The sequence below is a fragment of the Acartia tonsa genome, chromosome 8, assembly GCF_053477335.1.
Source record: "Acartia tonsa isolate MP-2025a chromosome 8, ASM5347733v1, whole genome shotgun sequence".
Taxonomy (NCBI): domain Eukaryota; kingdom Metazoa; phylum Arthropoda; class Copepoda; order Calanoida; family Acartiidae; genus Acartia; species Acartia tonsa.
The window spans coordinates 6,926,530-6,954,485 of NC_137267.1; the positions used below are offsets into that span (position 1 = coordinate 6,926,530).

Consider the following 27,956-nt stretch of genomic DNA (forward strand, 5'->3'; position numbering starts at 1 on the left):
TTTTTGTCAAAGTTCTTAATCTATAGATCTAAAGATAAGTTTTCTAAAATCATAGGAGGGGATTAACATCAGATTTTATTTAATTTTTGTAGATTATTGTTACATGATTATGGAGGATTTAAAATAAAAGAATACACCTCAGTATGTAAAATTCTTTGCTATTTAAGTATCAAAGTATTAGGAAGTTTCTTACTCAATTCTAATTTGATTTAATAGCATATTTAATCTTAATGGTTTAACTCAATGGTTAAAAGCCCCCGCCCCCCTTCCTGTAATAACTTCTGCCCAGTGAAAAAGTATCATTTATTTATCTAAAACATTTTGATAGATTTTTTTATTAAATAAGGCTTTTTGGTGAATTTTATTTATATTTTTTTTTGCAGAATTTTACTTTACATTAGCATTCATATAAATAAATAGTAAAAATATGTAACATTTACCATACTGTACTTTTATTTGATATAAATGAAACTATATATTTATTGTACAAAGTACATAAATAACACCACAGAGTCCATTTTTTTTCATATATTTAAAAATGATTTATAACTAACTTTTGCAGATATGACAACTAAAAGATAAAAAAAAAATGAAGATAATTTTCTTTTCTGAGGTTCGGGAAGGTAAGGTTTTATTTTGACGAGATATTTTATAATTTTGAATAGCGAACAAATGTTGGTTTTGCGATAAAATAGTGGTATTATAGTTCTACCATTTGATGGAGTAGAATATTATTATACGTGGATATTATTACAGTAGAAAAATTGTCAATTAAGGTTACCCTTTCATTTATTGGTCAATTCGTTCTTCCAAGAGAAGGAGGTTTGTTTTGTCTGTAGTTACAGATTTCGATCACTACTTAACTAATTGGGTTCTCTAATTTAGAAAACATTTACATATCTACAAGGATGGGTTTAGGCTATTTAATTTCAAGATTTGAATCTTTGGATGGTTTGAGGCTTTTTTTTCTGCCCCTACCCTACATTTTTAATACAGAGCGTGTAGAATTCAGGGATGGCATATCGGGCACTTTTTTAGATTACGGGCCGCCCGATTTGGGCACCATTATGGGCAAATGTCGTAAAAAGCATAGAAAAAGGTTATAAAATAGCCTAAAACCATACCGAGACTTATTAGAAATAAAATAGCCAAGAACCATCTCAGGACCTCTAAAAGCTCTTCTGAAAAGGAGAACTATATCGGTTCAGCGGTCAGCGAAATCCTTCTGTAGATACAAAAAAGCTTACTAATTTATATAATAGTTAATATCACCCAAAAAATAGGCCCGCCCCCCCCTCTTTTTTTCACCCCTCCCTAAAAAAACGTGGGATGCCCCAATCTGCCCAAAGGGAAAGATAAAGGGCGGCTTAAAACCGCCCGCCCGATATGCCAACCCTGGTGTAGATGATTGTGGCACAGCCGCTAGTTTATTATAAGATGCATCACAAATTGATACACACACCTAGGTACCTACTTATTCTCAATTTAGGTACCTAGAGAAATATTTTTATACCAAAAATTAATTTACATTTTTTAACGTAGGGTTGGCTGGTTTGTTTGAAGGGTTGACAGACAAACAGAAATTGGGTATAGCTGCAGCCATAGGCAATACATGCATTCTAAATGTAAAATATTAGATCCTTTTCAAGAAGTCCTTTATTTCAAGAAGATGGATTAAATAAGGGGAGGTGGGTGTGACACTTTATGAAACCAAACCTAAAAGCTCAAGGAACTGAACTAAAAAAAAAGAGTTACAGCACTGAAATTTGGCATGGCAGTTGATCTAAATATGAATATGGAACTGTGAAGAAATGGCGGCAGAACCGCCGTTTTCCGCAGTAATTCTTTTTTGTCTTTTCTTGCCAAATCAGACAATTTTGAATCATCTGAGATAAACTCATTTTTTTTTATAAAAATTTCCCTCATTTCTTTAATAGACACTTAGTGAAAATATAGAAACGGTGGTTTCGGCAGGAGCGGCGATTTCGTCGCCGTTTCTTCTCAGTTCCATATTGTACTTCTTTAAATCAATTGCTTTATGTTATGGGTTTATAAAGAAAACTGAGTTTTAATGCATGTATGGATCTAAAGGTGCTGGAATATGTGTGGGAGCTGGTGGCATTATTGTTTATCAAAGACTTTCAGAAGTAAGTACCTACAGTACACACACATTGTTTGTATATTGATAATTGAATCTTAACTAAATTACTAAATATGGTAAACTTACCTTTTCAGAAAGAATTTTACCATATATTGTAATGTAATAGACATTGCCTCTTAATAAGAGTTTAGAGCATCTTAAATGTTTCCATAATGTATTTTAAGTTTTTTATTAAAATATGTCAATTTTTAAACTTACATTGAAACGATAAATTAGAGTTAGCGAAATTTTTCGATAGATGTTCAAAAGCCAACACAAACGTCTTTATTACTTTAGACGTTAGATTTATTTTATATGAGTCACATTAAGTGCAGAAGAATGTCGATCGCCCTGGGTATTATTTATAGACATATAGCTTACTTCCACATACCCAACTAGCAAAGGTCGTGTAAACAAATAATAATTGAAAAGCGCTACGATGAGATGATAGTTATAGTTGATTTCGATGTTAATAATCTGTTAAAACTATTTTTTTTATGTCGTGTTTTCAACAAAATATATTTTTAGAATGTTTCCCGTAGTGTTGGCAGCCATGTTATTAACAAACTATTTATTTAGAATGTATCCCGTAGTGTTGGCAACCATGCTATTGACAAACTATTTATTTAGAATGTATCCCGTAGTGTTGGCAACCATGTTATTAACAAACTATATATTTAGAATATATCCCGTAGTGTTGGCAACCATGTTATTGACAAACTATTTATTTAGAATGTATCCCGTAGTGTTGGCAACTATGATAGTGACAAACTATTTATGTAGAATGTATCGGTAGTGTTGGCAACCGTGATATTAACAAACTATTTATTTAGAATGTATCCCGTAGTGTTGGAAACCATGATATTGACAAACTATTTATTTAGAATGTATCTGTAGTGTTGGCAACCATGTTATTATCAAACTATTTATTTAGTATGTATCCCGTAGTGTTGGCAACCATGTTATCAACAAACTTTTTATTTAGAATGTATCCCGTAGTGTTGGCAACCATGTTATTAACAAACTATTTATTTAGAATGTATCCCGTAGTGTTGGCAACCATGTTATTATCAAACTATTTATTTAGTATGTATCCCGTAGTGTTGGCAAACATGTTATTAACAAACTTTTTATTTAGAATGTATCCCGTAGTGTTGGCAACCATGTTATTAACAAACTATTTATTTAGAATGTATCCCGTAGTGTTGGCAACCATGTTATTAACAAATTTTTTATTTAGAATGTATCCCGTAGTGTTGGCAACCGTGATATTGACAAACAATTGTCTTCCCTGTCCCAAACTATTGAATCACTAAGAAGAGATATAGAGAGCTTAAAACGTAAGTACCTACCTAACATATAGTTAAAGATTAATGATAAACAAAATTACCCTTTCTGTAGTCTATAGATTAGATTATTGGTGAAAAGTATGGATAGGTACTACGAGTTTAAAATCAATAAATCACAATTCATTATAGGAACTAAAAGTTTTTTAGCCAACGAATAAGATTATGAGGGGTATTTACCCCTCCCAACAGATTTCAAGAGGGGTAATTACCCCCCCCCCCCCCTAATCTAAAGAGGACTATCCACGAACATGAGCAAGTGATTTTAAGCACCTTCCAACATTGATCCATAGTATTTTTTAAGTGAAAATACTAGGTTTATGTTAAATATTTGGTTTATCGACTAAAAAATTTATTCTTCACCATGGTTTTAAATGAAAAACAACTTTAAAATGTATAGCATTTTTAGATACAATATCGTTAACTGCTTTGTTGAGTTCAAAGGACAAAATAAAATAAAAACACCAAATGCTGTAAATTGCAAAAGTACATTAATTAAACTGTTTAAAATATTACAAACTACCAACCCTTTTCTAAACATACATTTTTAATCAAAATGATATACTTTTGTGTCAAAGCTTTTAAACAACAGTTTGAACTCATCAAAACATTTGGTGAATTTGCACCAACCTATGCTTAACATTTCAAAGTTTTTTTTTCATATAAAACCATGGTGAAACCTAACTTTTTAGTCGATAAACCAAATAATAAACATAAACCTAGTATATTCACTAAAAAAAATGCCAAGGATCAATGCTGGAAGGTGCTTAGAATCACTTGCTCTTGTTCGTGGATAGTCCTCTTTTTATCCCCCCAAAATTAAAAAGCTTCGACATCCTTGTTTGAAATTAATCTTTTTAGGTAAACCTGAACCCCCCTTGAAATCCGTGTTGAAACAGACCTCCCGGTACAGAGGTCTTGAGCTGGACCAGGCTGGTTATGTTATTGGGGAAACCAAGGAAATACTCGATCTTTCAGCTATTGATAGACGAAGGTAATATTTGTGGTTCAGTAGCATTGCCACTCTCTAGGTTATCATGTCTATCTGTCTGTCCACAATTCCTTCCGTCCTTTAATGCTGCTCTCTCTTCGGTTCTCTCTAACGTATAGAAATACCATAAAACCTCAACATAATTCCATGTTATTGACTTCTGATGAGGGTTGACTTAGCAACGGCACCATGACTTATTAGTAGCGAAGCTACTCTATAATTCGAAATGTCCGTCCGTCTGTCCGTCTGAGACAAATAGGGGGAAACGTGATTTTCTCGGCTCCTATAAAAGATAGACAGCTGAAATTACATATGCCCATCTAATCTATTCATTGTTTTGTCCATCCGTCTGTTATTTGGGGTGCTAGATCGATTCCTACATTTCATGTTTTTCTGATTTTCTCAACTCCTTTTGAAGATAATGGGCTGAAATTTTCAGGGATTGCTTAAATTTACATTTTACATATTTTCCTTAAGTTTTATTACGATTTTTATATTAATAGGGGTGCTAGATCGATTCCTAGATTTTTAGGTTTTCTATTGTTTTCTCAATTCCTTTTCAGGATTTGCGGCTGAAATTATCAGGGATTGAATATGCTTATATTCTACATATTTCCATCAAGTTTCATTAAGATTTGTTTATAAATTGTGGTGCTAGATCGATTCTTAGATTTTTAATTTTACGTGATTTTTAAAGGTTGCGTGATTTTGAAGTTTTCGCCATTTCCCTATTTCATCAAACATATAGGATGACACTGGTATATTGTAAATATATTCATAATATACATTCATAATTTCTGAGCTTCGCTACTTATGGATGCTGTCATCCTTGTTTTAATCTAATACGTGGTTTAAAGTAATTATGTTATAACATAGGAGTGTATATTTTCCAACATAGTTTTATATATACCTACCCCCCGCCGTTCTCTATCCCCAATTTCTTCTTCACTACCGCTGGGGGCAGTGGGTGATTATAAAAAAAACACAACCCCCCTGTTAAAACATTTAAGACTTAAACAAAAATATTGTGTTTTTATTTTCAGAACTCTATCGCAATCTTCATCTTTTACAACTGAATCAAGCAGTGGTGGAAGCACCGCCTACTATTCACCTATTAATTCAGATGAGGTAATTTTATGTATTATTACTTGGATGTAACACCAGATTTTCAGGTTCTCTTGTAAAATGAAGCTCGTAGTTGGCTAAAATAACGATTACCCCCTACCACCCCCTTAACCCCATTCCCTCCTCTCTTCAGGATGAAAGATCTAAACAATAAATGATGCCCATGTTAGTAACCTAAAGGGGACTATCCACGAACATGAGCAAGTGATTTTAAGCACCTTCCAACATTGATCCATAGTATTTTTTTAGTGAATATACTAGGTTTATGTTAAATATTTGGTTTATCGACTAAAAAGTTAGGTTTCACCATGGTTTTGAATGAAAAAAATTTAAAATGTAAAGCATTTTTAGATACAATATCATCAACTGCTTTGTTGAGTTCAAAGGACAAAATAAAATAAAAGCATCAAATGCTTTAAATTGCAAAAGTACATTAATTAAACTGTTTAAAATATTACAAGCTACCAACCCTTTTTCTAAACATACATGTTTCATCAAAATAATATACTTTTGTGTCAAAGCTTTTAAACAACAGTTTGAACTCATCAAAACATTTGATGAATTTGCACCAAACTATGCTTAACATTTCAAAGTTTTTTTCATTTAAAACCATGGTGAAACCTAACTTTTTAGTCGATAAACTGAATCATAAACATGAACCTAGTAAAAAGACAAGGATCAATGCTGGAAGGTGCTTAGAATCACTTTCTCTTGTTCGTGGATAGTCCTCTTTACGACAATTTTTACCCTGTCATAATATCCACATATATCCATTGATGAGGTGCTTGAATATACACCTTTTTAGTAGCGAAGCAACTCTTTAACTAGAGCATGTTCGTGCGTCCCTGAACAACGCTTATCAAAATGGTACACCGACAAACGTGCTACTCCGACAAACGTCCTAATGCGACAAACGTCATAATGCGACAAACCTCCTAAACGACAAACGTCCTAAAGGACAAACCTCCTAATGCAACATCTCTTAAGTAAAACCTCCTAAAAAATTAGGCAAATCAAAATTAGGTAAGTAGCCTGTACGTACCTAAATATGAAGAAACAAATAATTCGTTTTACTGTGTTATAATTTACTGTTTAGGAAAGAGCAAATATAGAGGAAGATGATAGTGAGGGTGGATTATTACCAAGAGTTGATCTACTTATGGAAGGTATACAATTACGTCTGTTGATATCCTTATACTAAAGTAACAGGATGTTTGTCTGTGTATCTGTGTGTCTGTACCGAAGGATCTCGCTAACCGCTGAACCGATCGGGTTCTCCTTTACAGGGTAGCTTCTCATAAGTCCCAGGAAGGTTTATAACTGTTTTCTTGGTGGGTGGGACACCTCCAACCCCCCCAAAAATGAAAAATACCCCCCCCCCCCAAAAAAAAAAAAAATAGTGGGGTCGACTTCCCCCCCCCCAGAGAAATTTTTTAAAAAACTTTTCCTTTAAATCTAAAATACAAAAAATTGGTTTGATCAAACCTCTTGAGGCTAGAGGCGAAGCCGCTAGTCTATAATACAAAGTAGAACGATGTCTGTCTGTTTGTTTGTTAATTTGTAGCGAAGGATCTCGCTAACTGCTGAACCGATCGGGTTCTCCTTTACAGGGTAGCTTCTTATAGGTCCCGGGAAAGTTTATAACTATTTTCTTTGGGGGTGGGACAACCCCAACCCCCCAAAAAATGAAAAATACACCCCCCCCCCCCCCCAACAAAATTTTCTTTTTCTTTATAGAACTAAAATTAAAATAGTGGGGTCGACTATCCCCCCCCCCCCCAATTTCTTCTTTAAATCTAAAATACGAAAAATTGGTTTGATCAAACCTCTTGGGGCAAAGCCCCTAGAGGCTAGGGGCGAAGCCACTAATACTTTTTAAAAAGTAACAGTATGTCTTCTACGTGTGATTGTTAATGTGTGTGTCTGTAGCTTAAGATCTCGTAAACTTTTGGACAGACTCCTTTACAGTGAAGCTCCTTTAAGGTCCAGAGAAGGTTTTTAACTATATTCTTTTTACCCTCCCGAGAAAAATCGTCCCTCCACCTAAAAACTTTTTTACTTTTTCTTTTTTAGCCAAATTTAAAGTGCTGTAGACTAGAGGCCTCTAGGAGCGTAGCAACTAGTACATTTTATAGCTATGTGTGGAATGTGGATCGATAGATAAGCTAGATAAACTTCCTTAATGTAACACGATCAGAATCTTCCAATAAAATATCCTACCTAAAGTATTTCTTATGTAGTTCATATTTTTGACGTTAGATATCGCAATTAAACAAATCTTATTGTAATTAATTTTGCATATAATTTAGGCCAAGCAGAGCAGCAAGCCGAAGCTCTTAGTCTTCTATTAGAGAACAGAGTTAGTGCTGCAGATAATCCAAGTAAGTCTAAAGAGATCTATAAAACAGCTATGTGTCTCAATGAATATAGTTAAAATTAATGTTAGACCGTGAAATAGAAATCACTCTTACAAAAAAAATTTTTGTAAAAAAACTAAGAATACGTATTTAATCTCAAAATGTATACTTTCACCTAAATTTAATATTTGATGCTTAAATTAAAATAGGTATACCTTAGTTTGTAATTTTACTTGTATTTTTGATTTTCTAGTATGGCTACGAATCTGATTGATATCCGCTGAATTAGAACCGGTTCCCAGACATATTAGAAAAATCATGTATAGCATTGTACTAATTTTCCATGAATACCTATTACAATAAAAAATTATAAGATTAAAACCAGTTTTGTTTATCCCGAGGGGCCAAAGACCCAGGCTAACAAAACTGGTATTAATTTTATGATTTTTACTGTAGGTAATATTCGTGAAAATCATCAGATATCGATCGGTCTCGAAAAACTGGTTTTAATCTTTATTTATTTTTTAAATCCGCGGAAAGCTGTCTATGACACGATGCGATAAATAACTATTCGTTAGATAAAATATCCTTTGTTCATTTATAGTTGCTTGTTTTATTTTTGATTAAAATTATAATCTTTTATTTTAGATTTTCTGTGGAGGCTGTGTAAAGCACAACATTTGATGTCGTTGCTTGCTGCTAGGGTAAGTTTAATATTAGTCGCGCAGCTATTTAAAAAATATGGTCTTTCTGAGTACATAAAAAGTTTTAGTTATACTTATACCTACTTGATTAACTGTTGTTTTACTGTTTTTTAATACCTATACCTTAAGGTTTTCGTTATTTTTCTGTATGATATTTTACTGTTTTTTTTTAGTAGCAAAGCTACTCCATAATTTATGTTGTCTGTCCGTCAGTCACTTTATTAGTCCGTCCATAACACTTTTGGGGGATTGTGTTTTTTTCCCGCTGCTATTAAAGATAGACAGCTGAAACTTTTAGTGAAGATTCCTATGACATATCTAATATATACATTGTTTTGTCCGTCTGCCTGTTGGCCAGGCTTTAAAAGATGTAATAGTTATTTCTCGTATTATAAACAGCTTTCCGCGGATATAGAATGTCTAATCATACGATTAAAACTAGTATTTTTAGCCATGAGTACCGAAGGCACGGGCTAAAAATAACTGGTTTTAATCTTATGATTGTACATTTTTATATTCGTAGAAAGCTAGATATAATATGATGCTAGACATAGTTTTAGGTTTCGTGATTTTATTATTATTGCGTATTCTCCCTTATTATTTCTTTGATATGAGAAGCTAACATCTGCTTTATAACTCACTTTGTCTGTTTGTACATTCCATGATTAGTACTTCGCTACCTCTGGATGTTGTCATCCTTGTTTAACGGGGTAGTTTCACGAAATGCATTTGAACTTAATTTAGTGAACCGCATATTGTTTGCTAGTTAATTGGTTAAACTATATTTATAAGGCATATATTTGAAAGAATTTCAATTTTCTACCACGTAGTTTTGAAAATTCAAGACTTGAAAATTGTCTTTTTGTGATATATGAAATTTAAAAAGACGATTTTAAAGGTTTGATATTTTAAAAACTACGTTGTAGAAAATTGAAACTCTTTCAAATATAAGCTATATAAATGTAGTTTAACCAATTAACTAGGAAAAATTTTACGGTTCACTAAATTAAGTTCAAATGCATTTCGTGAAACTACCCCTTTAAAATAGTATTTGCTAGTTGTCGATGTACTTCTTACAAGTTTATATTTGTATTCATTCTTATTAGGATTGGGCCGGATATCCGACAATTTTCAATATCCTGCCGGATACCGGATATTGAAACTGTCCGGATACCTGATATCCGGCATTAGAAATCAGCCGGATATCCGGTATCCGGCCATAAATGTATCCGGCCCAACCCTAATTCTTATACTAGAATCTCTACCTGTAATAATATTTACATAATATTGGTAGGAAGGAGATAATAAAAGAAAACAAGATCTTGTAATGGCAGCCGTTGAAGATGGAAAAGAAGCTTTAAGGTAATAGTTATTTATCGCACTGTATTATAGACAGCTTTCCGCGTATAGTAAAATGTAAAATTAAGATTAATTCCAGTTTTGTTAGTCCCAAAGGGAAATTTATGATTTTATTTGATTATTCGAGGAAATTTTTTTTGTAAAACGATAGGTACTTTATTTTTTAGTATGTCTCAGAACTGGTTGTATTTTTATTATTGAATTTTGATTAGTTGATTCATTATGTGGAGTGTCCTAACGGAATGTGTAAAAATAAATCAGCAAGTGGCTTATCCCTTTAGATCCCTGTGTATTTTGTACTGCATGATTAGTGCTCTACCTTTATTTTTTAATGCCAATTGTATTGAAATGAATTAATATAAATGACGCTCACCGCAGAGGAGCTTAAGATAAGGGTAGTACTGATATTATGAAGTACGTGAATATTAAGTATCCAAACTTACTTGATAATCCCCTTCTTACACAACCAGGGGAAGTTGCGTGAATGTATTCAACTGAGAAATTCGGGTTGCCACATGGGGACTAGAACTCGAACTCACCGTAACTCAGTTCGTTACCATTGAGCGTCATTCATTACAGTGACTTAATTTGGGACACCTGCCATACTCGGCGAGAGTAAGGTAATAATGAGTAGCTCTCATGAGATAGCGGGTCAAGTCATAATGATCTTGAACGTGGAGCTTGATAGCCCTAGTGGCTATACAAAAGTGGATCAGCCTACTCCATGACTACTTAGGTCCAAACCCTAAGAGACTATGGCTAATCAATCAATCAATCAAAATGAATTAATATTGATTGCTTGATAAAAGGCTTGTTGGGATAAAACTTGATAGTTGAACCTTAAATCATTTTATACACATTTTTTAGATTGGACGAGCTTAATGGTGAGGCACACAAGTGGTTTGCTATTGCCTTGGGAAGCAGAGGGGAGTTTGGAGGTGTAAAGGTATTACACATTTTCTAAACAGCCGTTTCATTGCACGACCTTTGTCTAAACGTTAAATTTAACATGGCATTACTTTTGCTTGTATTGGCAATCCTTTACGATAACTTAACTTCGTCTGAAAAAGTAGAAGGAAATATTAAACGCTTTACACTGTAAGACAAATTATCTTGTAATCCTTAAAATGTCTGTATGCTTGTATGTTTGTACCGAAAGATCTCGCAAACCGTTGAACCTTATGGTTTTCCTTTACAGGGTGTAACGGGAAGGTTTATAACTATTCTCCCCAGAGAAATCGCCAAGAATAAAAAAAAACTCCGCCCCGCGAATATATACCTATCTGATTTTAACATATATTGAAACTAAAAATTTTTACGTGTCCCTAGATGCCTCTAGGGGCGTTGCCGCTAGTGTTGTGTATAGTATCAGTGCATGCTTCTTACTATAAAATATCAAATTCTGTTTTCTTTCAGGAGAAAATTATGGATGGGTATGAGTTTAAGAAGCATATTGATAGAGCTGCTGAGCTTAACCCTAGGTGAGTTTAACATTTTTCATTTTGTTTCATTTTTAAAAGCGAAGCTTTTCTATAATTAGGGTCGGTCCGTCCGTACGTCCGTCCGTCCGTCCTTCCGTCCGTAACGGATAGCTTTTTTCGTTAATTTAGACATGTTAGAATTGTCCTATCGATTTCAAATTTTGCATGGTGATTCCTGTGATAGTTAGGTACGGTTTAGAAAGCGTAGCAACTCTATAATCATTACCAAAATGTCCGTACGTCCATTTTAAACATGTTGATTTTTTAACTTTTTTAAATAGCTTTTTTCGTTAATTTAGGCATGTTATAATTGTCCTATCGATTTAAAATTTTGCATGGTGATTCCTGTAATAGTTAGGTACGATTTAGAAAGCGTAGCAACTCTATAATCATTACCAAAATGTCCGTACGTCCATTTTAAACATGTTGATTTTTTTACTTTTTTAAATAGCTTTTTTCGTTAATTTAGGCATGTTATAATTGTCCTATCGATTTCAAATTTTGCATGGTGATTCCTGTAATAGTTAGGTACGAGTTAGAAAGCGTAGCAACTCTATAATCATTACCAGAATGTCCGTACGTCCATTTTAAACATGTTGATTTTTTTACATTTTTAACAACAAATTTGTATGTGACCTAATTATCTGATTGGTCTGATTTTTGGTATACTGATTCCTAGGACAACAAAGTACAATACTAAAAGCGAAGCAACTCTATAATCAAGTCCTAAAAATGTAAGTATGTCCATAATCATTATCCTGTATCAAGCAGTTTTTCAACAAATTTACTTACAATTTTGCTTTGACTCTTATACATTCGCATTCTGATTATTCAGTTCTGACATTATACAAATTTAAATGTCCGTTTGTCCTACCGTTTCAGGGCTTTGCTTTTATGGATGTTGTCATCCTTGTTCTATAGGATTTAGGTTTATTGGATTGAATCTGTAAAACTCTTCTAAAAGAAAAGAATAATATAATATTTTTTCCTGTTTCGCTTCAAAACCGATTAATATCCGTTGGATTAGAATTGGTTCAAAGCCATACTGAAAAACTATGGCTAGCATCGTGTTATGTTCAGTTTTCTACTGATATAAAAAATATACAATCATAAGTTTAAAATTATTTCGGGGCTACAAAACTGGTTTTAATCTAAAAATTGTACATTTTATATCCGCGGAAAGCTATTTATAACACGATGCGAGAAATAACTATTCTCTTTTAATTGAAGTGCCTTGGTTTATAACATTTTATCATTAAAATTTAAGTTTTTATCAAAATTGTTATGAGCATATCATATGTTGTCATTCTTATTTTTCCTTTTCAGAGATTACATAATACACCATCTACTTGGCAGATTTTGTTATGAAGTTTCAAAGGTGGGTAATATAAATATTTTTTGTAGCACAGCCACTTTAGTTTAGAACATGTCTTAACGTCGTGCCAGTATAACCGTCAGTTCTTTCAGAATACAGTTTCTCGTATTCATTCGAATCCGGTGGATAGGAACCGGTTCTCATCCATACGAAAAAACAATGTCTAGCATCAAATTATATCCAGCTTTCTACGAATATAAAAATGTACAATCATGAGATTAAAACCAGTTTTTTAGCCTCGGGGCTAAAAAACTGGTTTTAATCTTATAATTGTACATTCTATATCCGCGGAAAGCTGTTTATAATACGATGCGAGAAATAACTATTATTATTCTAAAGTTTATATATACAAGCTCTAGAGAATCTTTTTAATGTTGAATTATTTATTAATCCTTTTTTTTGAAGACGGAGAAAGTCCCTAAAAAACAGCCTGTTACGTCATAAAAACGAGGGATTATCCATCTTTTAGTGGTTTTCTTTCCAACTCCTCCTCTCCTCATCCCTCATTTTTATGACGTCATTTTTTAGGGACTTTCTTAGTCTTCTTCTTTTTTAACTAAAATAAGTGCAAAAATATTTTGGTTTTCTATCGAAGCTTGTATTTAAAAAAAGCTTTCACACCCTAACGTCCTCCCCCCCCCCCCTCTATTGTTTTCAATAAATTGAAAATGGGGAGGATCAGGGGCGTCCAAGCTTTTTTTTTTGGGGGGGGGGTAAAATGGCGATTTTGTATATTCAGTTTTGACACTCTACAAGAGTCAATGTTCGTCTATCATACCGTTTCAGAGCTACGCTTTTATGGATGTTGTCTACTTGTCATCCTTGTTTATTTCTAAAAACAGGGGGAAAGTTTTTATTAGATCAACCAATTATTTTGTGTCAAGCGCCAAAAACTGCTAACTGTACTAATGTTAATATAATATTTTATTTATGTAAAGTTTAAGTTATTTAAACCTTGAGAATATTTTTCTTTTGTTGTAGAATATCTTTACTCCTAATAGAAGCTTAAATGTAAAGAACTGTTTATTTTTTATGTTTTCTTCTTTGCGTTGCTTGCTAGCAACGCATTTGCATCATCCCGTGCCGGTAAAGCATGATTTTGTGTGCGCACACTATTAATGCGTGACGGTACGGCGCACAGTTGTGTACGTGCCGTTCCAGTACCCGTACTATGGATATAGGATATACGTGGATATTATGACAGAGGAAAAATTGTTACGGATGCTAACAGGGACATCACTTATTGGTCAAGTTCGTTCATACAGTAAGAACAGAGTGGATGGGATAATGGGAGGTCACTAATTTAGCAAGTAACAAGTTTTACTTTATTACAGTACATGATAATCTGGTGTAGGATCCAAGTAATAATAAATCCAGTATCCGTACTTACAATTTCAACTCTGTAATATGTCTCTGCCTTGTGTACGGCCCGTGCCAGTCCGAATCTTAAATAAAACACTCACAAATGTGATGACAAACTCTCTCAACAGCTGTTTTAGTTGGATTTTAATTTTATTTTCTAAACTTCAAAAAGCAGATTATTTGTTATATATATTTACATTCTTATTCAATTAAAAAAATTAAATGTTTATTCTTTGTTACTACATATATGTTCAGATAGTACAATGTCAATAGGTGACATATTATTTGTTGTAATGAATTTATTATTACTTGGATCTTACACCAGATTTTAGTGTTCTATAATTAACTGAACTATGTAGCGAGCTAAAATAACGATTTCCCCCATCCCCTCCCTTCCTACTGGATAAACCGCCCGACCAATAAATACAAGGGGATTTTGCAACCTAAGCTGGATCTTTAAATCATTTTAGTGGTGAGCCAGATCGGGGTGAGCCAACTTTCCACCAATGAGAGCACAGCATTTTATGAAATGCCGCGCTGTGATTAGCTGAAATTCGGCTCACCCCGATCTGGCTCACCACTAAAATGATTTAAAGATCCAGCTCTAACTTACTTGACGACAATTTTTCTCCTGTCTACGTATATTCTACATCCAATATTTTTTGTTGTAGAACCTAATTAGTATCTGGAGCGCAGCTACTGAATAACATATAATAGTTATTTCTCGCATCGTAATATGAACGTCTTTCCGCGGATATAGAATGTACAATTATAAGATTATAACCAGTTTTTTAGCCCCTAGGTGACGTAGGCACGAGCTAAAAAACTGGTTTTAATCTTAAGATTGTACATTACTATATTCGTAGAAAGCTGGATATAATACGATGCTAGACATAGTTTTTTCGTATGGATAAGAACCGGTTTCTATTCAATTCACCGGATTCGAGTGAATACGAGATTATTGATTACTATTTGTTTAGTTATCATGGCTGGAAAGAAAGATGGCCGCAACTCTATTCGCAGAGCCACCCTCTGCCACTCTTGATGAAGCTGTTGAACACTTTCTTAATGGTAAGAAACATTCTATAATACAAAGTACCTTGATGTCTGTCTGTCTGTCCCTTAAGATTTCGGTAACCACAAAACCGATTGGATTCTACTCTTCAGGTAATACACCTACTGATACCACCACTCTCCCAAGAGAAATAGCATAAAAAAATAACTAACCCCACGAAGCGGCAAAAAAATATTTTTGGGAAAACAGCTGAGCTGAACAGATTGAAAAGTAAACATGTTACATGCCCCTAGAGGCCTCTATGGTGGGGGGTTGGGTATAGACGCTAGTAATGTATACCTATTATATTTATCTATTTTAGCTGAACGAATGAAACCAGAGGGATGGAAAGAAAACAGATTATTTCTTGGAAAATGTTATATAGGTAAGAAGACTAAGAACACATAACAAGGACAATAATTTCATGAAGCAGGGATAGGGGGAAGGGACAATTGGCAGTTAATTCAATTAAAACTTTCCAAGTATATATTTATCTAGGTGAATTACAACAATATCTAGCTTATGCATTGGGCTGTTGTTACACTAGTCCCAAAAGTCATATTATGATATAACAACGTTTTCTTATTCGTTGATTTAATACTTGGTACTCTTGGGGAATTCTGAGCTGGTTCTTTAAATGTGTAGACGTTGCCGTTGCCGCTGCCAGTGGCACAGTCATTAATCTAATAGCGATCTTTAATAATTCATTTCTTTGATAAAAATAATTTATTTTTTTTGGGTGAGCCAAAGAAGATTTTAGATATCCATATTTCTAGGATAGCTGGCATTGTACTGCTGCAAAATCTTTTTAAAATCCATGTTTTATTGGCAGCACAGGCAGTGGCGACGGCTACAGCTACGGCTACAGCAACAGCAACTGCAACGGCTAAACATTTAAAGATCCAACTCTGATTGGTTGGTTCAATAAGTTGAGTGTTCATTGTTCAAACGTGTAAAAAAATAATTGTAATCTTTAGAAGGGGAAATTTTATGCATCATCATTGGGGATGTACATCAATTGAATCTTAGGCCTTTGTCTTATCCTTTTAGATCTCTTCAGTGCTTGTCTATATTTACCTAACACTGTTGCTTGATTTTCAGGATTAGGAGATGTAACACAAGGTGTGGACTGGCTTGAAAAAGCAAATGAATTGCCCATTGTTCCACAGAGTTCTGGTATTCAGGTTGGTTCTTTCTATTATTGGATAGATTATTTATTTCATTTTATATCTTTTACTACCTTCCCTATTTTATTCCATTATGAATGACCACCCCTCCCCCAAACTCAGTTCCCATTAAACCGAAACCTAAAGTCAAAAAAATAAAGTTATTAATAGTTATTTTTCGCATCGTATTATAAACAGATTTCCGCGGATATAAAATGTACATGAATTGTAAACAGTTTTTTAGCCCCGAGATGCCGAAGGCATGGGCTAAAAAACTGCTTTTAGTCTTTATTATTTTACATATTCGTAGAAAACTGGATATAATACGATGTTAGACATAGTTTTTTGTATGGATGAGAACCGGTTCTTATTCACCGGATATTAATCGGTTTCGAATGAATACGAGAAAATAAATTTTTGTTCAAAAAAGTTTATCTAAGCACTTTTTATGTAGATAGAATCAAGGGCATTATTGTGCATGCGGTTATTTACGTAAAAATTATTTATAAATGTATTAGAAAATTGAGGTATACCTCTTTCGTGGCGTTTCTTCGTATTTTCACTGTGGCTTTTCTCCTATTTCTAACTATGCGGGGCCAATTGCCCAACCCTGCGTGGCAATCACCTAACCTAACCTGAAATAACCTATCAAAAGCCATTTTCAAAATACGACGAATCGCCCCTTAAGGGGCGTTGTCACGAAAGGGAGACTACCCGAAAATTATAAATTAAAAAGTCAAAAATTTTCAGTGTAAATTAAATCATGAGGGCACCATATCAACCTATTTTTATCCACTCTTTCTTCATTATTTTATCATTTATGATTCCCCATTAAACCATTACATATCTTGATATTGATAATTTTAAGTTTAGTAGGGTTGGAAGAGTATTTTAGAAATTTTGTCTATCATTATTGGGGATGTATACTATTTTATTGCCTATTGTCTTATCCCTTAGGATTACTGATAATATCATATTTAAGATTGTATGGTTTAATTAAGACATGAACAGGAATTCAGCCAATTAATTCAAGTTTTAATTGAAGAAAAAATTTTGGTTGAACATAAGTGAATCGATATATTATTACTTGGATGTTGCACCGGATTTTCATGTACTCTAATAAAGTGATACTTGCAGCTGGCTAAAAAAACGATAACCCTACATCCACCCCTTTTACCCCATCCCCTCCTGGGTACTGACCAATAAATGAGGACCATTGTAGCAACCTAAATTAACGACAAATTTTCCCCTGTCAATTGTCAATACATCCCCGTATTCTATATCCATTCCGTAGTGAAGGGCAGTGTTAAAGGGGAAAAATGAAAGAATTATAATAAATCCTTTAATTAAATAGCTGAAAAACCTGTTCCCGATTTTCACATTTTAAAAAGATTAAATAACCTCTATACTGACAAGTATACAAAACCTAATATTTTTTATTTATTTTTGCAGGACCTCATTGTAAGTAAAAGCAACAGAAATAACATTTTATTTTACTTTTTTATACACTATTGTTTGGTTAATGGATAAAGGGAATAGTAGCTTTCGCCATATTCTGTAAAATTATTAGCAAGCTTCCAGTCAAATGCGCTTATTAAGTCTAACTGTTCTTAATGTTGACCAAATGCATAGTGTAGTTAAACGCATATCTTAAAACAGCTTGACCTAATAAGTGCATTTGACTGAAATCTTACTCACAACTTGACTGAATTTTGCGAAAGCTACTATTCCCTCAGTTTGGTATTAGCATGGTTATCACTTCTGAGACCAGTTAGATGGATGGATTATTGTGTTTTGGTAGAGCTGAAGGACTTTTTTCATTCAAAGATCTTTGTTTTGTGATTTATGTCTTACAAAACAAAACAAAAAACTTTCAAAAATTGACTATTGAAGCACAATACTGTTGTTTTATAATTTGGTGCTTAAAAGTTTTAAAATTGATACATTTTATTTTCTGTGCTGTTATTGATTTATGAAAAATTATTTAATATTTCGATCAGTTTAGACTATTATATCACTGTTTAAAAAAGGAAATACATATATGTATATTCATAGTCAATTTTCTAGATTTTTACTAAACTAAAACTAATAAATATGAACCTATATAGTTATCTCTTCCAAAACACAGTAAAACATTTGTGTATCTAACTATATAAGAATATTTTTAAAAATTGGCATAAAAAAGTGTAATAAAATGTTATTTAAAGCATGATTAGTAGACTTAAAGTAAGGTGATCAAGTTTGACAAAAACATACTAATTAAACATACACATTACAAAAACAATTGTAACCTATAATGTTTTTTTTTATTTATGAAATTAACTCATGACTAGAAGTATTTTGAGTGTCTTATTTTTTCGTAGTTTATTGAACATTAAAATTGTAATGGATTGAAATATGCTAATACTTGACTTTATTTATTATTTATTTTATTTTTTAACCTCTGTACCTACTTGACAATATAGAGGTTGTGCTGTGCTTATTTTTAAAAGCGAAGCTTTTCTATAATTAGGGTTGGTACGTCCGTCCATAACGGCAAGCTCTTTTCGTTAATTTAGACATGTTAGAATTGTCCTATCGATTTCAAACTTTGCATGATGATAACTTTAACAGTTAGGTACGATTTAGGAAGCATAGCAACTCTATACTCGTTACCAGAAAGCCCGTACGTCCATTTAAACCATGCAGTTTTTTTACCTTTTATGACAACAGCTTTTTATATAATACCTATAACTATCAGATATATCTGATTTTAAAAATAATGATATCCAGAACGACACGGTACAATATTATAAGCAAGACATCTCTTGGCCTAATGGTAAAATAAAAGTTTATCTTTTTAATGCATCGTAATTTATTCAATTTTGCAACAAATTTATGTACCTAAAATTTTTTTTAGTCTTAAAAATTAATGTTCTGGTTTTAAGTTCTGACAGTCTGTAAAAGTTAGTGTTCGTTTGTCCTTCCTTCTGATTTTAGAGCTTCGCTTTTATGGATGTTGTCATCCTTGTTTTACCAGTTATGTACATAGGTATCACTAACACTTTCTTGTTTTTGAAGAAATTGAATATTTTTATTTACATATTTATGGATTTACTATGCTTTAAAAAGAATTCTAAGGGATAATTCCATTAAAAGGTTTGAAATTCTATTTTTGTGCGTTATCAACAAGAATTACATTTTTTAATTTGATCATTAAAAGAATTTTTTTGTCATGCAACATTAATATAAACTTCTGGCAGGGCTGTATATTCTGCACAAGATTTATTTTTTCCCCTGCCGCAAAGTTTTTATTTTTTCCCCCTCCTAGTTTAGGTATTCCAGCAAGGAAGGGGAAAAATATTTTAGAGCTCTATTTTTTTTCATATTATTCCTACTCTCTCATATTCTTTAAGTTTTTTCTTCAAATTTAGAATATTTTTACGGTAGGTTATGTAAAAGGTAATTTCATCTAAAGAACAACTATTGTAAAATTTTAAGATTGAAATTAACCAGCACCTTTTCAATAATACAACACATTTGTTTTGATTGTGAATCAAAAACACAATAGTTTTTCTTGAGATAAAAAAAAAATTTTTAGTTTAGGTATTCCAGCAAGGAAGGGGAAAAATATTTTAGAGCTCTATTTTTTTATATTATTCCTACTCTCTCATTTTTTCAACAAGAAGAGGAGAAAAATGAAAAGAAAAAAATATGTTCAATTCTCTTAATTTTTACATTTTTTCCCCCAACCACATATTTTTTATTCCCCCCCCCCCCCCTTTATCAGGGTCAATTATGCAGAATATACACCCCTGACTTCAGCACACTTTTTAATACTTGCCTATTTTTTGTACATGTAATCTGTGCATAAAATTAAAACATTTTTTTCAACTTGCCTATTTAAATTAGGTATCTAAACTATTTTATAGTCCTATAAACATTTATTGGAACACTATTTTGATGAAATAATTAAATGCCAGTTATGGAACTATCCCTTTCAGATTGTCATGGTATTAAAGAGTAGTTAAAAGTATTTCTTAAAAAATTAAACTTACATTTCTTGGCGAGGTAAGTATGTAAGTGTGCTTTGTAATAAGATCCTTACAGAAATGGATAGACTAATGGAAGTTAATCTAATCTTTTCCCAAATATTTTCAAACCAGTGGAAATTAAAATTATATTTTGTGATTTGGGAAGTTTTTCATTTCATTGGTCCATCTCTACACTTTTAAAAATGAAATTTTAAAGTTTGTATATTTCTAAAAAGTAGGTTATTTACTTAGGTTAAGGGTAATTTCATCTAAAGAAAAGCTATTGTAAAATTTCACCAGTGAAATTAACCAGCACCTTTTCAATAATACAACACATTTGTTTTGATTGTGAATCAAAAACACAATAGTTTTTCTTGAGATAAAAAAAAAATTTCCAAATAAATTCTCTTAATTTTGACAGATTTTTTTTTATTTAGGATCGGATATCACAAGAAGAAATAGATAAATTGCTCACAAAATACAGATAGAACAATATTTAATATTTACATTTTTCTATAGTTCTATTAAAAACCTTGTTTTTATGTCAGTTTTGTTAACATGGGATAGGACCACGGCGGCATAATTGTTCTCCCTAATACCTTACATATTAAGACATATGTAATTGGGGGAAGTTAAAGGACAAATTATCCTCCGTTGTCCTATCCCTGTTTTGTTTATTATTGTTAATCTTTACAGTCATAATAGTTAGGGTTCGGCCGGATATTAAAAATGGCCCGATATCCGGCAAATTACCGGATATCTGGCATTAGAAATCAGCTGGGTATTTGGTATCCGGATAGTTCCAATATCCTTTTTTCGGCCGGATATTGAAAATGGTCGAATATCCGGCCAAACTGGATATCCGGCCCAACCCTAAAAATAGTAAAATATCTTAAATTCAAGATTAAGACTAACATCAGATCTTTTTGTTTGCTTTGTAGACAAAAAATTAATATTCTTGACAAAAACTATAGTCAAAATGTTTGTATTTGATAAAACTCTTTTACTAAAATTACTGTTACTAAGTATATTATTTCATACTCAATAATACAATAACTTAGACAATAAAATTACAATGAATTCTTTTTATAATACAATTTAGCCCTATAATATTTTTCAGTAATCATTTTTTGTTAATTGACTTATGTATGTTCAACCAACTTTCTTCCTATTATTTACGGGTATTAATATTTAATTTTTTTAAGGCCTTATTATGTTACATTTTATTATTAATAGTACATTAACATTATTATGATTATGTTTAAAAAGTTTAGACTATTTTATCTAATATGTTTACTAGATGTGATTGTTTTATGCAAGTTTTAAAAAAAATTTGTTTTACATAATTTTTTTAATTCGTCCAATTTTCTTTTTTTACCATGTATTATAAAATATTTAATTAATTTTGTTAGATTCAAACTTTTGATTTCAGAATTTCATCTTCAATGAATAGTCCTCCTTGTTAAAATAAATATTTTGCATTTTTTAATTCATTCCATTGTTAATTAGAACCTAAATAGTTATACCATCTTCAATTCCCTTGGCACTTCATTATTTAAATGGAACTTGGATAAAATTGTATGAAATTTAGACCATAAAAATAAATTTGAAAATACAAACGAGGGTGGGGGGGAAGTTCTGACACATTTGCGTAAACAGTGATTATAGGCTTTATCTTTGGATTGAGAGGATAGGTTATTAGGGATAAAATTATTCATATATGATGAATTTCCCCCAGATTTAAGATTTTTTGGATAGGCCTCCAGTTTCCGGAACTCCAGGCCACTAGGTGGTCTCTGTACAGGTAAAAATGAAAAAAAAAATTTAAGAGTGAGATGTCAGCTTATGAGACAAAATATGTATGTTTTTTCTTTAAATATGTGAATATCTGGAGCTTCGGAACCTGGAGGCCTATCCAAAAAATCTTAAATCTGGGGGAAATTCATCATATAAGAATGATTTTATCCCTAATAACCTATCTTCTCAGTCCAAAGATAAAGCCTATACTCACTGTTTACGCAAATGTGTCAGAAACTAACCCCCCCCTTGATTCCTCCCCCCCCCCCCCTCACTTTATATTTCTCTTTATTGTTATTATTATTTTTTGATTACAGAATATTGTAAAAATGATGAACTGGACAGGATTTGAGTCAAGTGGCTACAGCTGTATTGATGATACAGGTATTCAGTGGTGTATATTCTGCACAAATTGTTTTCCCCTACTGCAACATTTTTCTCAAAAATACTTTTTAGATTGAAAAATAGTTTCTTTGTGAGAAGAAAATAGTAGGTATTAATGCGCTTTTTAAAAGCGAAGCTTTTCTATAATTGGGGTTTGTCCGTCCGAGATAGAATTAGGCATGTTAGAATTGTCCTATCGATTTCAAACTTTGCATGGTGATTCTTGTAGTAGTTAGGTACAATTTAGAAAGCGTAGCAACTCTAAAATCATTACTAGAATGTCCGTACGTCCATTTTATTCATGTTGATTTTTTTACTTCAACAACAATTTTCATGTGATCTAATTATCCGATTGATCTGATTTTTGGTATACTGATTCCTGGGACAACAAAATACAATACTATAAGGGAAGCAACTCTATAATCAAATCCTAAAAATGTAAGTATGTCCAAATAATATTATCCTGTGTCAAGAAGTTTTTCAACAAATTTACTTAGAATTTTGCTTTGACTCTTAAAAATTATATTCTGATTTTTCAGTTCTGCCACTATACAAGTGTTAATGTCCGTTTGTCCTACCGTTTTTAGAGCTTCGCTTTTATGAATGTTGTCACCCATGTTTAACTCTAAAGACGTACCTAAGTTTCATTAAATTCTATACAGCATTATTATTGGACAACATGTTTTTGTAGGATATGACCTCGAAGAAGAGGTTGAAGATGTACCACAACCCCATCAACAAGACGAACATTACGTACAGGTTGCAATGTTCAGTTTCCATATATAGGGGCGAAGTCCTAAGTTGGCAAAAATTGGAGGTCTCTGTCAAAGTTTATAGTCGCGCATAGAAACCCCCCAACTCACATTTTGAAGTAAATTAAAATTAAGGGTGACAAAAATATCTTTTCAATTTATTTTAGATAAAGGGAGAGGGGCTCGACAACCTTTTTGAGTGGAAGGACCTATAAAATCGAACAATTATCTCCTTCCATCTTTGTCTGAATTCAATTTATATTTCTAAAACTACATGATAGAAGATTGAAATTCTTTCAAATATATGCCCTATTAATGTAGTTTTAACCAATGAACAGGAGAAAATATAGGTATGATGTTGACTAAATTAAAGTTTAAATGCATTTCCTGCAACTATCCCTTTTGTTACAAGTATTTTTTTTAGAATTATGTGCAAGAAATAAAGCCAGCATATTCAGTTTACAAGTAAGTTTTTTTTTATTATAAGACGAATACTATAAGAATAACTGTTCATTTATTTTACTAACCTACGCCCCCTAGAGGTCTCTAGAAGCATATAAGGTGGGGGTTGAGTCGACCCTCCAAACTTTCAATTTTAATTTTTTAAATATTTCCTAGGGTCATTTTTTATTTGGGTAATTTTTTGGGAGGGTGGCGGTACCTTCCCCCAAAATAGTTGTAAACCTTCCAAAGACCTTTGAGAAGCTACAGTGTAAAGGAGGATTTTATTTATCTAGCAGTTAGCGAGATCCTTTGGTACAGACAGACACAAAGACCTGTTACTATTCAATAGATTCATAATTTTTTTTTATTCAGGAGAAAGTATGAATTGTTGAGTGAGAAATTAAGTTTGATTAAACATGACACTATAACTATGGCCCACAGAATATCAAAGGTTAGAATAGTTTGATTAAACATGACACTATAACTATGGCCCACAGAATATCAAAGGTTAGAATAGTTTGATTAAACATGACACTATAACTATGATCCACAGAATATCAAAGGTTAGAATAGTTTGATTAAACATGACACTATAACTATGGCCCACAGATTATTTATTATTTTTTCTCGATTATTTAAATTATTTTTTTTTGTGAACATCATGCCTTGAGATTAAAAAAATTATACCAAACTCATTATTATACCCAGTTAGGACATCCATCAGAAAATGGTCCTGCAATTAAAGGGTTGGTTGTGCTTAGGACGTCTGTCCGCGTAATCATGCAAGATTTGGTTCAGAGATACACTTGAGTAATATCTTTTTTGTGTATTCCATCTAGAGGTGGTTATCCCTTCCCTAATAATATACCCAGTTTTTTCTGTTATAAAACCAGTGGGAGGGGTTGACATTGGGCTGTTTATTAAACTTGTCCCCAAAGTTTTATCATAACGTTTCTTATTCGTTGACTTAACAACTTTCTTCAATTGTGATTGGGCAAGTGGAGTGTCCAAACGATTCAACTCATAATTGTAATATACAGTAGGGGTAATTTTATGTAACATCATTGGGGATGTATGTATGTAAATCAATTTATCGGCCATCGTCTTATCCATTTAAATTCTTGGATAAAACACATTTTACTTTTCCAGATTAAAAAGCTGATAAATAAATCTCTGAAAAACCGAAGCCTACTAATGGCAGAACTGGATAGCCTGGGAGATGATTATACAAATATTCCGGTCACATCACCTTTCCTGGTAAGTTTATTTAGATTATGTGAAAACAAGGATGACAACATCCATAAAAGCGAAGCACTGAAACGGTAGAACAAACGGACATGAACACTTATATAGTGTCAGAACTAAATAATCAGAATAAAAATATATAAGAGTCGAAGCAAAATTGTAAACAAATTTAATGAAACATTGCTTGATACCTACAGGATAATATTTATGGACATACTTACATTTTTAGGACTTGATTATAGAGTTGCTTCGCTTAGAACATTATACTTTGTTGTCCCAGGAATCAATATACCAAAAATCAGATCAATCGGATGATTAGATCACATAAAAATTTGTTGTTAAAAAAGAAAAAAATCTACATGTTTAAAATGGACGTAAAACGAAAAAAGCTATCCGTTACGGACGGACGGACGAACGGACGGACCGACCCTAATTATAGAAAAGCTTCGCTTTTAAAAATATTTAGTAAGACTAAGAAATGTTTATGTTAATTTTTTACATGGCTTAGAAAACGTAAATATGGTTTTAAAAATTAAAAAAATAACAGAAGAAAAATTTTTCTAATATGTCTTAGAAATCGATTAATATCAACTAGATTAAAACCGGTTTTTGGGCCTTCCCCAGAAAGATGTCTATAATACGATGCAATGAATAATTAGATTAGTAAAAAGATTTTTATGTATTATTATAAGAGTATTATGGTGGCTTTGGTACCGACATATAAACCATTTTACACAATTTTAAGCTAAAAATCGACACCAACCATCTTCATCAATTTAATTGGCCAAAAAATTTACTGTTTTAGGAACCTCATGTTAAACAAGAAGTAACCTCAGAACCAAAAGAGAAAAAATCTAAAAAGATAAAGGTATAGGTATATTAAAATTGAAAGTTTTTTTGAAATAAGACATTTCATAGTTTGAAACAAGACATTTTTCAATTATTTATTATTAGGTTGAAAGGGACCCATCAGGCCGGGATCCGAACCTGCCAAAACGGCCACAAAATCCATTTTTCCAGTTTTGTAAAGAACAGCGGGACAATGTTGCAGAACAAGTTTTTGCCGCGGAAGGAGTTCAATTAAGGTATTGAGTTTAGGTTTGAAAATTATCAGACAATTTTAACTACGCATGGATATTTTGTTAATATTTGTAAGTTACCTATTTTTTTCCAGGTTTATTTATTCGGGGAGGGAGTGGATAGAGAAATATAAAAGCCTATCGTATAAAATCTTTAGCTGTTTTGAAATTTTGATACAGTCATTTTTGAGATATTAGATAAGCCAATAAAACACCATTAAAATTTCTAATTATTTGTATCTTTTTAGTAAGAAAGAATTGACAAAATTATTGGCACAAAAATGGAATGAATTATCTTTAGACGAAAAACAGGTATGTATAATTGTAGTTTTATTATCATAACCGTATTTTTAACAAGAATGACATCCATAAAAGCGAAGCTCTGAAACTGTAGGACAAACAGACAACTCTTGTATAGTGTCAGAACTGGCAGAACTGAATAATCATAATTTAAATGTATAAGAGTCGAAGCAAAATTGTAAGAAATTTTGTTGAAAACTGCTTGATACAGGATAATTTTGTTGAAAACTGCTTGATACAGGATAATTTTTATGGACATACTTACATTTTTAGGACTTGATTATAGAGTTGCTTCGCTTATAATATTGTACTTTGTTATGACAGGAATCAGTATACCAAAAATCAGATCAATCGGATAATTAGATCACATACAAATTTGTTTTTTTTAAAGTAAAAAAATCAACATGTTTAAAATCGACTTACGGACATTCTGGTAGTGATTATAGAGTTGCTACGCTTTCTAAATCGTACCTAACTACTACTGGAATCACTATGCAAAGTTGTAATTCGATAGGATAATTCTAACATGCCTAAATTAACGAAAAAAGCTATCCGTAACGTACGGACAGACGGACCGACCCTAATCATAAAAAAGCTTCGCTTTTAACAATTATAATAACAATCATCAATATTATGAGTCATAGAATTAATTCTCTATAGTATGGCGAATCCTCAAAAGAACTATCTGAAGCCTATCTGATATAGCAGCTGAGTAAATAACATTTCCTCGTTAGTGTAAAAGATCATTTCCGTAGATACGGTCATTTGGAGTTTTCAAGAATATTTAAATTAATATGTTTCTTTTGTTAAGGTGTACAATGACAAATTTGAAGAAGAGAGAATTCATTACAATATAAAAATGGCCGACTATAAACGTAGAAAACAAGGTGGAGATCATCCACAACAGGCGTCTACATCTTGATGCCAAGTTACAAGGCGTAGAAAACAGGAGACAAAAAGACAGAAGAAGAAAATTGATACTTTGAGTATATAACTGATATTCTATGTTAATTGTGATGATATAAGATTTTTTGAATATGTTTTGTTTTGGATTGAGCATTTGCTTAATTAAAAAGGAAACTGGTATATTTCCTTAATTGCCTTGTTGAGCACAGTATCCCCCCTTCCTTATGTTGAAATAAATGGGGATGGGAGTAAATTTTTGATGGATTTTTGTCTTACTTCAGGTCAGATTATATTAGGTAATAGGAGGCCCGCAGGGTTTGGGTTCCGTAGATCAGTAGACAAAGGAAAAAACCTCCCCCCCCCCCCTTGCACCTTTATTTACAATTTATATCAAAAATGTTTTGCAGTCACTTTGTGAGAAAGCACCAGGAATTATTGTACTTTTATTCTTGTGCGAAAACCTTTTTACATTTAAATTTCAGGCGTAGACAACAGTACAAATAAAATAATAAAAATGTCTGAAGAAGTTGAAACTGAATATAATATCAAAACAGAGGCGGACGAAAATGATATAGG

At 32.4% G+C, this 27,956-nt stretch overlaps 4 protein-coding genes across 22 annotated transcripts in view; all 4 read left to right on the forward strand.

The window, feature by feature from the left end:
* Positions 1-563, forward strand: part of Cul5 (cullin 5) — a 30,500-nt gene extending 29,937 nt beyond the window's left edge. For all 3 annotated transcript variants that reach the window (XR_013881653.1, XR_013881654.1, XR_013881655.1), the window contains one exon: positions 421-563. The gene's annotated coding sequence lies outside the window, so the exon portion shown is untranslated. The remainder of the gene's footprint in view (positions 1-420) is intronic.
* On the forward strand, positions 532-22,589 carry LOC145325896 (regulator of microtubule dynamics protein 1-like). Its single transcript, XM_080168895.1, has 17 exons — positions 532-623; positions 1,543-1,605; positions 2,092-2,147; positions 3,381-3,480; positions 4,348-4,480; positions 5,521-5,605; positions 6,699-6,768; positions 7,912-7,983; positions 8,608-8,663; positions 9,958-10,025; positions 10,890-10,968; positions 11,439-11,503; positions 12,830-12,881; positions 15,221-15,311; positions 15,617-15,679; positions 16,396-16,478; positions 20,911-22,589. Exons 1-17 carry the CDS (start codon positions 590-592, stop codon positions 20,959-20,961), a joined length of 1,221 nt encoding a protein of 406 aa, XP_080025021.1. The 5' UTR covers positions 532-589; the 3' UTR covers positions 20,962-22,589.
* On the forward strand, positions 22,586-27,862 carry LOC145325897 (uncharacterized). Its single transcript, XM_080168896.1, has 9 exons — positions 22,586-22,654; positions 23,346-23,413; positions 23,831-23,871; positions 24,223-24,301; positions 25,000-25,107; positions 25,901-25,963; positions 26,050-26,180; positions 26,423-26,486; positions 27,286-27,862. Exons 1-9 carry the CDS (start codon positions 22,600-22,602, stop codon positions 27,394-27,396), a joined length of 720 nt encoding a protein of 239 aa, XP_080025022.1. The 5' UTR covers positions 22,586-22,599; the 3' UTR covers positions 27,397-27,862.
* The window catches only part of LOC145325892 (uncharacterized), a 45,162-nt gene continuing 45,037 nt past the window's right edge, over positions 27,832-27,956 (forward strand). For all 17 annotated transcript variants that reach the window (XM_080168873.1, XM_080168883.1, XM_080168884.1 and 14 more), the window contains exon 1: positions 27,832-27,955. In XM_080168873.1, coding sequence (XP_080024999.1) covers positions 27,895-27,955 — 61 coding nt within the window. In that variant the 5' untranslated portion in view covers positions 27,832-27,894. The remainder of the gene's footprint in view (position 27,956) is intronic.